General features: G+C 37.9%; 1 protein-coding gene and 1 long non-coding RNA gene across 2 annotated transcripts in view; both read left to right on the top strand.

Moving 5' to 3' along the window:
• The window catches only part of LOC121010070 (uncharacterized), a 369296-nt gene that overhangs the window by 29219 nt on the left and 324602 nt on the right, over positions 1 to 15475 (top strand). The gene's annotated exons all lie outside the window — the stretch shown is intronic.
• LOC121010048 (THUMP domain-containing protein 1-like) lies at positions 8797 to 9543 on the top strand. Its single transcript, XM_040443452.1, has one exon. It carries the CDS (start codon positions 8839 to 8841, stop codon positions 9130 to 9132), a length of 294 nt encoding a protein of 97 aa, XP_040299386.1. The 5' UTR covers positions 8797 to 8838; the 3' UTR covers positions 9133 to 9543.

Genomic DNA, 15475 nt, shown 5'->3' on the forward strand with positions numbered 1-15475 from the left:
AGTGTGAGCAGGGGAGGGGCAGAGAGAGAGAGGGAGACACAGAATGTGAAGCAGGCTCCAAGCTCTGAGCTGTCAGCACAGAGCCCCACACAGGGTTCTAACTTACAAACCATGAGATCATGACCTGCGCTGAAGTCAGAGGCTTAACTGACTGAGCCACCCAGGCGCCCCAAGCAATGCTAGTTTTTAATTCATACATTATTTGAAGATTGAATGGGGATAGTTTGCAAAGTAACTTATTGCCTGAGACAAATCAAAAACTTATTAACATTAGCCATTATTCTCCAAGTGATAGGCATCCAACTGCTGTCACACATCTGGGTCCATTTGAAGTTTGTATGGAAGCTTCTGCTAGACAAATACCATTTGGTTCTTAATCATACCAACCCTGACAGTAGAGCAGGTATAACTGAGCACCTTTATAATTATTTTTTTAATGTTTATTTATTTTTGAGGAAGAGAGAGAGAGAGAGAGAGAGAGAGAGAGAGAGAGAGAGAGAAAGGGCATGAGCAGGGGAGGGGCAGAGAGAGAGAGGGGGAGACACAGAATCTGAAGCAGGTAACTGAGCATCTTTAAACAAATGAATGAAATATGGACCGGAGAGGTTAACTGAAATGATCAAGATTGCAGTGCAAGGTGGTGATGGAACCTGGGAACAGAATTAAATATTTTGACTTCTTCCTTGGCGTTAATTTCAATCTTTTATATTAGATTTGAACCTTTTCTTTTCTTTGTATTTTTTTCTATCCAGAGGATATCTGAATTTGAAACATGCCATTGTGAGTTCTACTATTTAATTTCTATCTGTATACCTCTGTACTTTTCAGTCTTGAGCACCCACCTTTTTTTCAATCTTTTGAAATATGGTGATGTGAGATAAATAATAATAAAGAATCCTCCCTGTCTTAACACTACCAGTCTCAAAATCTGGAGTCTTGAGGCCCAGTCCAAGCATCCAGCAAGTATGCTATCATTTCAGCCCATCTCACTCTGTTCCCTCCTGGTTCTGTAAACTGTGTATCTATTAGGGACCTGTAACTCATTTGGGACGTGACCTTGGACAAATAGCTTCACTTTTTGGGTCTTTGTTTCTCTATTCTTAAAGTGGAAAAGATTAGTAATATATGAATAAGGGGATAATACTTCCCTATAAAGGTATGGAAGACATTTAACAATGATCATCTTTGCATGTTGCAATCTGGGGCTGGGTGGGGCTAAGGTTTTATTTTCATAATCTTCAAACTGGAGTCACAAACAATTTTCATAAGATTGCTGGAATAATGAAACAGCTGTTTCTCAGGGCAGGGTCCAGGGAAGTGGCAAAGGATGGATCAACCACATGGGAATGGGCCGGAGGCTGCTTCAAATAGACTCTTCCTTGGTGCCTTAGTCCTGGGAGGGAAAATACGCTCATCAAGATCCTGATTAAGCAGGGATTGCCAAGGGCACTCTTTGTAACCAGGCAAACAATAGCTGCACTGCCCTCCCCCATCCCAACTCCTTCAGCTCTTAAAACAAAAATCTATCAAGATTTAATCACATTGCTTTATCTCTAGGATCTAACCTCTGAGTGTTCATGAGAACATTTTGCTTTGTCTCCAGGCCCTAAGGCATGTGCCTCTATGGGAGTCATGGTCCCTTTAGGGTTTTTACTTGAGTGAAAGAAGCAAAGATTGCTTTTTGTTCCCTTTTGACTCTCTTCTGAATTGACATGAAATTGAAGATGACTGTAGTTAGGGGGGAAAAAAGGAGTGTGTGTGTGAGAGAGAGAGAGAAAGAGAACAGTGAGGAGGGGGCAAGGGAAGAAGGCTGGGAAAGCCTGTGTGAAGAGAGTGTCTTGGAACCCAAGGGAAGCTCTGTGTTCATCAAGCTGATAGTTCCCTTCCAGGCCACCAGAAAAATGAAAATGCCTCACCCAAAACCATTTAAATCCTTTCATCTAGGTCTCTAAAACCTTTCTCTGGGGAGTGCACATTGGAGTATGAATTTCTCCAAGTTGATTATCTTGGTGTAAGTGCCCCATGCCATCCTCCCCCCCGCCCCCCGCCCCCACCACCTTTGGTGGCCCTTCCATTATGAGGGACTTTCTGGGGCTTCAACACCAAACTCATGCCAGCACAAGGGGGCTGCATCTGAATGTGTAATTGAGGAACAACACAGACACTGATGTCTCAGCATTAATTAATGGAATTTGATGTTTACTGCTGTCATGTCAACCAATCACTTGTCTCAGAAAATTAATTAAACCATGGGTAGGGGTTTAACAGCTCCCTACACAAGGCCGAGGGCTGATTGGGAGCCTTTGGGACTCGGGAAGGGAACTGCATCTGTGGTTTGAATTGTGTGTGAGCCTCGTCTAAAACCACAGACTTAGATTCCAACGCTGAGAGATTGGAGAGGAATGTGGATAAGGGCTCTTTTCTGCCTCTTACCTTAAACAATTCTCACTTTCTTCACTGGACTATTCTTTCTCGCTTCATTCCACTGACTATCCCTGTTCTGTGCAGGGCAAATCCACCCATTTGCCCACTGAGATGAAGTGTGGAATGAACAGTGCAAAAGAACTCTCAAGAAAAATCTCAGTAAGGCTTGTTCAGATGCAGTCACCAGATGGCTTGTATTACACAGAAAGGCCTGGATTTCAACATTCTGTCCTTCTAAAATGTTCCTCATTAGCATTTTTGAATGCTTCCTTCTTTTCCTCTTTCTTCCTCCATCTCTGTTCTTTACTCTTTTTTCTTTTCTGGTTAAACAGAAATTGCATTTATTTCAAGTGTTTTGGATAATGTCATTTTCTGATTATAAACTGAAATGATATGTATTCATTATAAGAAATTGATTAAAAACAGAAAAGTGTGAAAAGAATGCCAATTGAAGTATAATAATTAATGTTCTAGTGTTTACCAGGTGATAAGCTCTGTGCTAAGTGCTTTATGTGTATGATCTTATTTAATCATTTTAACAGCCACGTGAAGAAGATACTGTTTTTATCTGTTTTGTAGATGAGAAATTGAAACAGAGAAGTTAAGTAACTTTTCCAAAGTCACACAGCTACTAAGGAGTATCGTAGGCTTTGAACCAAGGCAGTCTGACTCCAAAGTCTACATTCTTATCATATGCTATACTGTCTTGCAATGGGTTGTGCCAACTACATTCTGGCCTAGGCACACACATCAAGATAGAGGGTACAAACTGAAGAGGTCTCCAATCACTCAGACCAGTTCTCCTGGAAGACATCTAGTCTGGGAAACTCACCACCCTCCACACTCAGGTTCTCTGCCTAATAGGTTCAGAAGCCTGTTTTTCACAAGGATGAATTAACATGAATTGGGTTCATAGTAACAGCTATGGTACCCAGAATTTTAAGCTTGTTGAGTTACAAGAGCAAAGCCACAGTCTAGAAGGACTTGCCTTCACTTATCAGTGCATCGTCACCCTGCAGCGAGGCTGCAGAAGCTAGCCAACAAATGTTTTCTTGGACTGGGTGTCTGGGATCAGTGCCTGGGGACTTGTTTAGCTAACTCTTAGCTGAGTTTTCTTTTCAGTACCACCTCTTTCCTCTCCTCCTACCTGCCTCATGACAAGAGTAATGGAAACACCAACACAATGATACTCTCCAAGTCAAGACCATCTCTCCCCTTTACCTGTAATCCCAAAACTGCCCACCCTCCATTTCGATAACACATTCCTTCTGTAGATTTCTTCCTATGTTGTCAGGTTATAGTCAAGTCTTGTTGGCCTGGGAGTCATTCTGTCTTCCAAAGGTGATTTTGTAGATCTCTGCTGAGGTCTACTAACTTAATTTAAAGCTCATCTTTAAAAAAAAAAAAAAATCAATTTTTAAAAGTTTTTATTGAAATGTACTTTACATATCAGAAAATTTACCCATTTTAAGTATACTGTTGAGTGATTTTTATCAAGTTTACTGGGTTGTGCTTATCATAACACATTCATCTGTTCAGTAAGATCCATAATACTCATTTAAATTTAATCTCTGTTCCCATTCCCATTTCATATAAATAAAATCCTATAGTATATGGTCTTTTGTGTCTGGCTTCTTTTGGTTACAATAATGTTTTGTAGCATGCATCATGCATTCCTTTTTATAGTGTTTTATTGTACGGATATGCCATATTTTGTCGATGGACATTTGAGTTGTTTCCATTTAGCTATTATGAATAACGCTGCTATGAACATTTAAGTGCAAGTCTTTGTGTGGTCATGTTTCCATTTCTTTCGGGCAGATACCTATGAGTGGAATTGCTGGGTTATATGGTAAATTTACATTTAACTTTTTTTTTTTTTGAGTGGGGGATGGGCTAAGGGAGAGGGAGAATCTTAAGCAGACTCCACACCTGGTGTGGAGCTCAAACTCACAACTGTGAGATCATGACCTAAGCAAAAATCAGAGTTAGACACTCAACTAACTGAGCTACCCGGGCTCCTCACATTTAACTTTTTAAGAAGCATCCAACATATTTTCCAAAGGAGCTACATCAAAGGGCAGTTTTAATGCTCTAATTTCCAACCTGTTGGGGTATCCATCATGCTAGAGCCCCATGACTGGTAATAAAAGGAATAAAAATGACCCATAATCATCCTTCTGAGCACTTTACTGATACATATAAAAGTATTATTTTATGTATAATATTTTATAAATATAAGTGTATAAAATTTTATTTCATTCATAACAGAAAATATGTGTTTATATATGTATACCTGTATTTTGTGTTGAAAACTATATATTTATATACATATATATGAAAATTATATATGAGAAGATTTTATATATATGTATATACATATACATACTTGAGATCACATTATATTAATAATTGAGCTTTTTTAAACTATAATGGAATTTATGATCATTTATCTGTTACTAAATATGAAGTTTGATTTTTAATATCTTCATAATATCCATATGGATATGCCATAATTTTTAAATCCATTGTCCTAGTTTTTATTTTTTTTAATTTTTTTTTATTTTTTTTAATTTTGAGAGAGACAGAGACAGCGTGAGCAGGGGAGGGGCATAGAGAGGGGGAGAGAGAGAATCCCAAGCAGGCTTTGCACTGTCAGCACAGAGCCTGATATGGGGCTCAAACCCACAAGATCATGACCTGAACCAAAACCAAACATTGAGAGTTGGAAGCTTAACTGACTGAGCCACCCAGGCGCCCCTCCATTGTCCTATTTTTTAACTTTTGGATTGTGTTTTTACTTCTAAATCATAATTTAAATATGTTATACTTTCAATTTCAGATTAAACTTTTAGCTGGTCCCATTCTCATGCTTTTCTTTAATATTTTATCCCTGTGACTTCTCATGGACATATGTTTGTTCACCCTTCACCAGGTTTTCCCTCTCTGTTGTCTCTTATGGTCCCTTCACCAGAGGAGTGATTTAGAAAGCAAATTCCTGTTGAAAATGTATTTGTTGCTAATAATATCAAAGCTGATGATCAATTAAATTATAATAAAGAAACAATAATAAGCAGGATGGTAGTTTAATGAGTATAGATAGATTGGCTGAAAGATTTTACCCTACAGTAGGGTTTTATATATACTTCATCAGAGGATTGTGAAAAGGAGGTCACTTTTTAAGATTCTCATAGAAAATTTGGACATTTTAAGAATGGTATCTTAATTTAAAATACTAATGACAGTATAATTCCTTCAGTGGCCTTCTCCCACATTGCAATCTGTAAGCCATTCTCCTGACAAGGCTTGCTACTTTAAGAATAAATCGTAAGTGCAGGTCTGATCGTGTGGCTGTTCAGTTCTCTCTACAGGGTCATTCAAGGCTCATCATAGTCTCCCACTCTACTGCACAAAACTTACCCAAACTGAGAAATTGTTCAGTAAGAAGAGACTTAACCCCTCAACTTTTTTTTTCTTTTTGGGACATTTTATTGAGGTGTAATAATTCAAAACCCCCAAATTTCACCCTTTTAAACTATATACTTTAGTGGTTTTAAGTACATTCATTGATAGAGTTGTGCAGCCATCATCACTATCTAAATTGAGAACATTTTCACTTTCATCATTCTGAAAAGAAAATCTGGTCACTCCTTGTTCCCCTCTCCCCTGGATCCTGACAACCACTAATCTGCTCTCTGTCTCTACCGATGTCTCTGTGACCTTTTATATCTGGCTTCTTCACTTAGTATGTTATCAAGGTTCATACACGTTGTAGCATGTACCAGTACTTCATCAGTTTTCTAGGTCAAATAATATTTAATTAGATGGTTACATTATCTTTTTAAAAAAAATTTTTTTAAATGTTTGTTTTTTTTTGTGAGAGACAGAGACGGAATGCGAGTGGGTTAGGGGCAGAGAGAGAGGGAGACACAGAATCCAAAGCAGGCTCCAGGCTCCAAGCTGTCAGCACAGAGCCCAATGTGGGGCTCGAACTCATAAGCTGTGAGATCATGACCTGAGCCAAGTCAGATGCTCAACTGACTGAGCCACCCAGGAGCCCCATTACATTTTTTTAAATCCATTCATCATTTGGTGAAATTACTTTTTGACTATTTGTATAATGCTTCCATGAGTATTTATATACAAGATTTTGGTTGGCATATACTTTGGAAGTTTTGCATATAGCACAGGTTGAGTGGATACTTGTCATTTGGGAAAATAGCAAATTTATATAGTAGAGAATGAGTACAACTGGAATTAGGTTAAATGTTTCAAAAAGATAACTTGCCTCTGACTTACTTTTTTCTTCTGAAAAAAAATTTATTCCCTTGAAACCTTTCTATAGCAGTGTGCACAAGGTAAGAATTAGTAACTCCTCGAAGTAACTGCTCAAAAATCTTCTAGAAAAGAAACAATGTCAACTACAAAAATATAAAGAGAAAAATTCTTAGAATCAGGAAAGAAGTGTTGTGGCAAGATTATTGATCTGTTAAAACTGGGTTGGACCTATTACTATGTTTTTGTTCACTCAAGATACACTGCTTTTTTTCCCTCTTGCTGCAGTTGACCAGAGCTAGAAAGGGCAGAGGGCAGTGAGGAGACAACTCACCTCTCTGAGAGTGACCAGCTGACTGCATTCAGAATTAACACACAGGACCAAGTAACTCTCTGATGACTATAATGCTGACCGTGAAGTACATGAGGGATTTTTACCCACCAAATTTTCTTTTTTTTTTTTTTTTTTAAATTTTTTTTTCAACTTTTTTTTTATTTTTGGGACAGAGAGAGACAGAGCATGAATGGGGGAGGAGCAGAGAGAGAGGGAGACACAGAATCGGAAACAGGCTCCAGGCTCTGAGCCAGCAGCCCAGAGCCCGACACGGGGCTCGAACTCATGGACCGTGAGATCGTGACCTGGCTGAAGTCGGACGCTTAACCGACTGCGCCACCCAGGCGCCCCGACCCACCAAATTTTCGAGTCAAACACTATAGTCAGAAGATGAAAACTACTAAACAGTATATGGATATAAAACTTGAGCCTGAGCAAAAATTTTCACCATTCGCCTCATCTTCTAGATATCTACAGCAGTTTTCCTTGCTCTCACATTTGAACATCAAAATAAACTAGAACACTTTTAATACACATGGTCCCTCCACAGACTTTCTATTCAGTAGATTCCTAACAAATTTCCAGGCAATTCTAATGCTGTTGTTATAGGGAGCGTACTGCTCTAAAATTGTCCTGCTAATCTCAACTCAAGCCCATAAAATTCCCTTTTACCACAGTGTTGCTCTTATTTGGCTGTGTGGGTAGCAGTCTGATTAAACAAGTCTCTTTGAAAGCTGACTGAGTTTGCTTACTTTTGTATTCACAGTCTCTAGAACAATGAGCTTTTGTCTAGGTGCTTTTGTCTTTTAAATGAATGTATGGAACTAATTTATATTAAGTTATCAGTGCTCTATAGAAGCTTATTATTATATATATTATTATTATTATTATTATTAGAAGCTTATAATTCTGGGATATTTAAATTTTAAAGGCAGATCAACATAAATTGAATTAATCTTCAAATTATAAGAATATCACTAAACAAATGACACAGTGTAATTTTTTAAATGTATAGAAGATTTGGGGTACCTGGAGGGCTTAGTTGGTTGAGTGTCTGACTCTTGATTTCAGCTCAGGTCATGATTCCAGGGTCCTGGATTGAATCAAGTTTCGGGCTCCACACTAAGTGTGGGACCTTCTTAAGATTCTCCCTCCCTCCCTCTCTCTCTCTCTCTCTGCTCCTCTCTCCTGCTTGTGCTCTATCTCTCTCTCTCTCTCTCTTTCTCTCTCTCTCTCTCCCTCTCTCTCAAAAAAAAAAAAAATGTATAGAAGATTTGAGAGACACTTTACCAGAAACGATATTTGGACAGCAAATAAGCATATGAAAAGATACTCAACATTAGTTAGCTGAGAATTGCTTTAGAGCCAGGATGAGATTTCGCCACACATCTATAAGATGTTACAAAGAAACAAACAGCTACAAACAAAGAAATGAACAAAAAACCTTGACAATATCAAGTGCTGACAAGGATGTGAAACAACTGGAACTCTCACATGTTCCTAGCAGAAATGCACATGTTACAGTCACTTTGGAAAATAGTTCGGTAGTTTCTCATAAAGTTAAACTTACTATATAACCCAGCAATTCTGTTCCTAGGTATTTACATAAGTGAAACAAAATCTGTGTTTTCAAAAATACATTACACAAAGTTTTATACCAGTTTTATTCATAGTCCTCAAAACTAGAAATAATCCAAATGCCCCTCAACTGCCAAATGGATTAACAATCTATGGAACATCGAGAGGTGAGGAAGCCAGGAATAGAGGAGAAAGCTGTTTCTCGCTAGCCTTGGGTCTCACGCGCCATGGCGGCCTCTGTCCAGCAGCCTCCTCGGTCTAACAGTGGAAAGCGCAAAGGGAAAGCTCAGTATGTGCAGGCCAAGCGGGCGCGGCGCTGCGACCGCGGTGGGCCACCGCAGCTGGAACCCGGGCTACAGGGCATTCTCATTACCTGCAACATGAACCAGCACAAGTGCGTGGAGGAGGCCTACAGTCTGCTCAATGAATACGGCTACGACGTGTACCGGCCGGAAAAGTTTACAAAGATCAGCAGCCCTCTGGAAGTGAGGCAGAAGATGATGATGTGGAGGCTGCCTTGAAGAAAGAAGTTGGTGACATTAAAGCATCTACGGAGATGAAGCTAAGAAGATTCCAATCAGTGGAGAGTGGAACAAATAACGTAGTCTTCATCAGGACACTTGGGATAGAACCTGAGAAATTGGTACATCATATTCTTCAGGATATGTATAAAACCAAGAAGAAGAAGACTCAGGTTATTCTATGAATGTTACCTATTTCGGGCACATGCAAAGCTTTCTTAGAAGACATGAAAAAATATGCAGAAACATTTTTGGAACCCTGGTTTAAAGCTCCAAACAAAGGGACATTTCAGATTGTATATAAATCTCGAAATAACATCAACATGAATAGAGAAGAAGTTCTCAAAGAATTGGCAGGAATAGTAGGCAGCCTGCCAATTCGGAAAATAAAGCGGATCTTACCAATCCACAGTACACAGTGGTAGTAGAAATCATTAAAGCTGTCTGTTGCCTGGAAAAAAAAAAAAAAACAATGTATGGAACATCTATGCAATGGAATATTACTTATCAGTAAAAAAAGAGTGGACTAAACGCTGACGAATTTCAAGTGCATTATGCTGAGTGAAAGAAGATTTGAAGGGATACACATTGTACTATTGCATTTTATATGACATTATAGAAGAAGACAAATTAATAGGGACAGAGAATAATCAGCTATCGGCAGGATTTAAGAGTTAGGGTGGGTGATAATAATGGGATAGCATGAGATAATTTATGGGGGGAGGATGGAAGTGCTTTTATCTTGATTGTTATACTGGCTATACAACTGTGTGGATTTGTTAAAACTCAGAACTGTACACCACAAAGAGGGCCTTTTATTATATATAAATTGAAAGTAATTATTTTTTTTAAAAAAAGTGTCACTAAAGATCTTTTTTGAGAGAAATGGGGTGTGAAGCTTGAAATTTCACGGATTAGAGAACAGGTGACCTGGGTTAGGTATGGCTCTCTGACCAAGTAGGTGCAGTGAATGGTATGCCGCCAGCAGCAAGAGCTAGTGAATAGTGACTTAACTTTTTAGGGCATCAAGGAGAGCCCACAAGTACCAGGAAGAGACGTGGCTAATAAAAGAAATGATCTCTCAGAATAGAAGTGAGGTCATAGTGTAGCTACTTTAATTGTGAATTGTTTGAGGAGAAAGGGGCCAATAGCAGATTGCTTCTTGTGGAAAAGATAAGGAAGGGAAAAATTACATAAAAAGTAGGATGAAAATGTTCTTCCTTGAATGGTTATCCCCAGAAGCATTATATTCCAAAGAGAATACACTCAGTGGTCCTCACTGAAAATACAATAGCAACCTCCTTATAGAGTGCTTATTCTATGGAGGAAACTTTCTAGGGGTTTAGCTAAGGTACGGTACAAGGGAATCAGAAAGGCCTAGAGGAATATCAACTCTGTCTTTTACAAGCCTAGAGTTCTTGTGAAAACCACTATAATTTTTTTTTTATTTTAAGTTTCTCCATCTATAAAACAGGGTTAACAATAGCACATGTGTTTTGAGTATTGAGAAAATTAAATGAGATAATGCATGTATAGCATTGAGCACAATGTCTGGAAGCACTCATTAAGAAGCACTCAATAATTTGCAGTAAGCATCACATTGATGCCTCATTTTAGGAGCATGCATATACTTACTTTTTTCAAGTTCATACTTGTATTTAATATTTTTTTGGTCAGCCTCTCATCAACAGGAGATTCTCAAGCCTAAGAAGCATCATCTTACTGCCTAGAGTGGAGAGAGAGAGAGAGAGAGAGAGAGAGAGAGAAAGGGAATTTGAGGAGAGACATCTTATTCCCAGAAACATAAAATCGATTATACTCAATACAAAGAACCTTCAAAAGCAAGCTGTGACTTCCTTGCTCCAGAACTGGTTAACCTGTTGGGATATTTGGTAGATGAATGCTATACCACGCTCTTTCCTTTACTATGCACTAGACTGAAAGGCAGCAGCTGCTCGTGGTGCCCTTCTTCCAACATAGAAAACCAATCTCCCAGCACCAGGGGAGACATTAAAAAGGGAAAAAATGCAAATGCCCAACACTGATTAGTTTTGCCAGCTGCTCTTCTTGCTCCAGAATCAATGGATTGGCCACTTTAGCTGCAAAGTCCATTGGACAGACTCGGGTTTTGTTTTTGTTTTTGTTTTTAAGAAATGGTATTAAAAATAAATAATCTTTTCTAGGTCAAACCTGTCAAAAAAGTTGACAAATGGATAGAGGGTTTAAATAAAGAGGATAGATAATATGTCTATATTGGACTTTACTGAAAATATTTTTGAGTCTGGTTATTTTAAACATAGGATTGCAAACTCAAATGCTTTGAGAATCCAGTCTAGTTATGTAAATGAGTAAGGAAGCATCTGGGTGTGAGGCAACAGGGAGTGAGTGGTGAGTATGGGTCTACTTCTTTTGTTTTCCTACTATTAGGAGACACTTGGATACAAAAACACTTCATTTTTGGGGCGCCTGGGTGGCGCAGTCGGTTAAGCGTCTGACTTCAACCAGGTCACGATCTCGCGGTCTGTGAGTTCGAGCCCCGCGTCAGGCTCTGGGCTGATGGCTCAGAGCCTGGAGCCTGTTTCCGATTCTGTGTCTCCCTCTCTCTCTGCCCCTCCCCCGTTCATGCTCTGTCTCTCTCTGTCCCAAAAATAAATAAACGTTGACAAAAACACTTCATTTTTTTCTCAACTCTGCTACAGAGGGAAAAATAAAGAATGTATGATAATAAATGACAACTGATGCAACCTCAAAGATGTAGGACAATCTTGGTTCCCATCTTGGTCATATGGTGGACTGGAGAAGTGCATGCCATACCTGAATTCAACAGCTTTTATTCCGCTCCAGCTAACTACTATTGGACAAGCAGTGAGTCCAGTATTGCTGAGTATTTAGTTATTCAAGAGACACCCAACATCTTGATTTTGATGTGATTTCTCTAAATCACATCACAATTCTGACCATTCTAATTCTGAAAAGTCATTCCATTTGGAAAAATAATCATGCGGATCAAACACAACATGTCTTTATATTAGTTTTAGCCAGTGGCTATCAATCTGGACCTCTGCTTTGGACTTCAATTTGACAACTGCTGTGGAGTAGAGTACAACTTTTTGGTAGATGGTAATAAATGATAGAAACAATGCACATTATGTTATAAGTAATCTCTTGCTGATCTTTAAAAGGATTGTGAATTAAAATGGTATTGTAGGGGCGCCTGGGTGGCGCAGTCGGGTAAGCGTCCGACTTCAGCCAGGTCACGATCTCGCGGTCCGTGAGTTCGAGCCCCGCGTCGGGCTCTGGGCTGATGGCTCAGAGCCTGGAGCCTGTTTCCGATTCTGTGTCTCCCTCTCTCTCTGCCCCTCGCCCGTTCATGCTCTATCTCTCTCTGTCCCAAAAATAAATAAACGTTGAAAAAAAATTTTAAAAAATGGTATTGTAAAGTATGAAGTTATTAAAGCATTATTCTAAAAGCAAAAGATGGGAAATAGACTAGATATCCACTAATAAGGAATGATTATAAAAATTATATTACATCCAAACAATACTAGGTATCTATTAAAAATAAGGGAACTCTATAGTACTAATATGGAACACATGCTAAGATACATCATTAAGTAAAAGAAAAAAAAGAAAAGAAAAAAAGAAAAAAAAGCACAGAAAATGGTGTAAAGCATGCTACTGTTTTATTATTTAAAGTGTGATATACATATAATATATATGTATAGTATAATACATATGTATAATATGTATAATATATGTACAACACAAGATGTATGATATATATACACACACAAACTAAAATATAGAATGATATGTAAAATATAATCTCTGGAAGAACATGAAAGGAAAAGATAACAGTGGTGGCTCCCTCTGGGAAAGAGATGGCGCCTGGGGAACTAAGGACAGGGATAGGGGCAGACTTACTTTTTTTTTCATGTATATTTGGCAACATATGATTTTTTTTTACCACATGTGTATATTCCCCATTCAAAATAAATGTAATTAAAACAAAAACAACTTCTAATCCACAGGAAATAACCTCTTCTAAAAAGGTAGTGACAGGGTAGGGATGGGTTGCCATAACATAGAGAAGATGGACATTTTTTTAGGAAATGACATGGCTAGTATGTGCTTCATCATCTTTCTACCATCTGCTCCTGAGGGACAATTATATTGGCTTCAATGGATGGTCACAGACTCCAATATGAAATAGGACACAGTCCCAGAAGTTATTAATTTTTATTATCAAACTCACAGGATCCTACACACAAAGGACCAAGTGGATACCATGGCAGTTTAAGTATATGGCACTTGCTAGCAGCTGGGTTTTCCTATTACGCTGTCTATTCTTTGTTATCTATATCATCTTCTTTGGGATTTGCTCATATCCTCAAAAATTGTCTTCTGTTGGCTTCCCACTTCCTTTTGTTGGTCCTGAGTTTGTCTCATTTATGAGCATGATTAGTGTCAGCTGTTGGTTTTACAAAGGATTTAGTGTTTCCTAGCATATACCTGGATTTGCCTGAGGTTGTATTGCAAATATGCACCTCTTGTGAGGAAAGGAATGAGATAATGAATGGACCTTCTTCATTTTATGTTTTCAACTTTATCTATAGCTAGATAGATATGGGTATGTAAATAAATATGAATAGGTACATAAATATACATATATATGAAACAATATAACAGAAACTGACAATGGTGACTGACTTTGGGGAGAAAGCATGATAAGTGCTCTTTTTATACCCAATAAGCTGATTGTGGAATTGACAAACTGTATTTCCAGTATTGCAGATGCTGTACTTGAGGAAAGGAGAAATGACCTAGTTTGAGATATATAAACTGTATCGTTCTAAGGAAAACAGAAAAAGTCAAATTTCTAATCAGTTAGGGGAAAGTTAGGTAATTTAATAAATGATATTAGAACTTGGCTAATCTTAAAAAAATGTCTATTTCTACCTCACTCTTTTCACCAAAAAGAGGTTGTCGAATACAGAAATAGAATGGTCCTCAGGACCCCTGGCTCCTGGTATTCATAGCTTTGTGTAATCCCTCTGGAAGGATCAGTGACTCTCTTCTAACCACTGTAACGTGAAAAAGGTGAAATGTATGTGATCACATATGTGTAATTACATAATGGTGTAAGGTCTTGCTAGAGTCTCTCTCTCTCTCTCTCTCTCTCTCTCTCTCTCTCTCTCTCTGGATTTGATGAAGGAGGATGCCATGAATCCTATAGCATTAGGAAGTGAATTTGGACAACAGTCTGACAGAGCTTGGAAGTGGATCTTTCCCCAATTGAACTTCTGATGAGACACAATTCTAGCAAAATCTTGATCAGAGTGTATACAATTCTAAGCAAAGGCCCCGGTTAAATAATGCCCAACTCCTGATCTGCAGAAACTGTGAGATAATGAATGTGTGTTGTTTTAAGCTGCTAAACTTGTGGTAATTTGTTATACAGCAGTGGAAAACTAACACAGTTCCATATGGATTCATGGATTAATTGTAAAAAGGAAAGAAAAAAAAAAACCATACAGATCTCTAAAAGAAAATGTGATGGAATACTTTTGTAATCTTGAAGTACAAAAGATATTTCTGAAGAAGAAATAAATCCCCAAAACCATACACAAAAAAATGACTGACAAATTTGACTAAATAAAATGTTTAAAATTGAACATGGAAAAAATACTATGCTATAACTAAATTTCCTTAATTCAGTGTCTGCAAATAAAGAGATAAAATCACCAACTGAAAGAAAAATGAATCAAGGATATTAACAATATGTTCAAAGAAAAAGAAACATAAATGTCTTAGGCATTTAACAAAATGTTCAACCTTATTCATAATTAAAGAAATACAAATCTTCAAAAATGAGATTTCATTTTTCACTTAATAGATTTGTGAAGATGGAAAAACTTGATAACACTGGGGAAACAGATATGCATATGCTATTGCTTGGAATGTAAATTGGTGCAGATTTTTTAGCAACAGAAATCAAAATTTGTGGCATACCTACATAGGTCAGTCTTTGTGTATGACATCATTCAATAGTCATGCCCACACATGTGCAGTGACTTTTGAATAGGAAAACCTAGAAGTAACCAAAATACTCATTGGTAGAAGGCCTATTAAGTAAACTCAAGGGTACCTTACTATGAAAAAAATTGTCTTCTGTGTATAAGTCATGATAAAAATAATTTATAAGCTCTATTAAGTTAAAAAAATCAACATTCACACAGAGAATGCTGGCAATTTGCCCCTACTTTTTCAAAAGGATATATTCTAACAAGACAAGTTGTGTGTGTGTGTGTGTGTGTGTGTGTGTGTGTGTGTGTGTGTGTGT

This window comes from Herpailurus yagouaroundi, unplaced genomic scaffold (assembly GCF_014898765.1).
Source record: "Herpailurus yagouaroundi ecotype Mexico unplaced genomic scaffold, PumYag 29, whole genome shotgun sequence".
NCBI classification, from domain to species: Eukaryota; Metazoa; Chordata; class Mammalia; order Carnivora; family Felidae; genus Herpailurus; species Herpailurus yagouaroundi.

Bases quoted from the DNA above. Each gene is read 5' to 3' on its own strand.
- LOC121010048 (XM_040443452.1), top strand. From the start codon at position 8,839: ATGGCGGCCTCTGTCCAGCAGCCTCCTCGGTCTAACAGTGGAAAGCGC.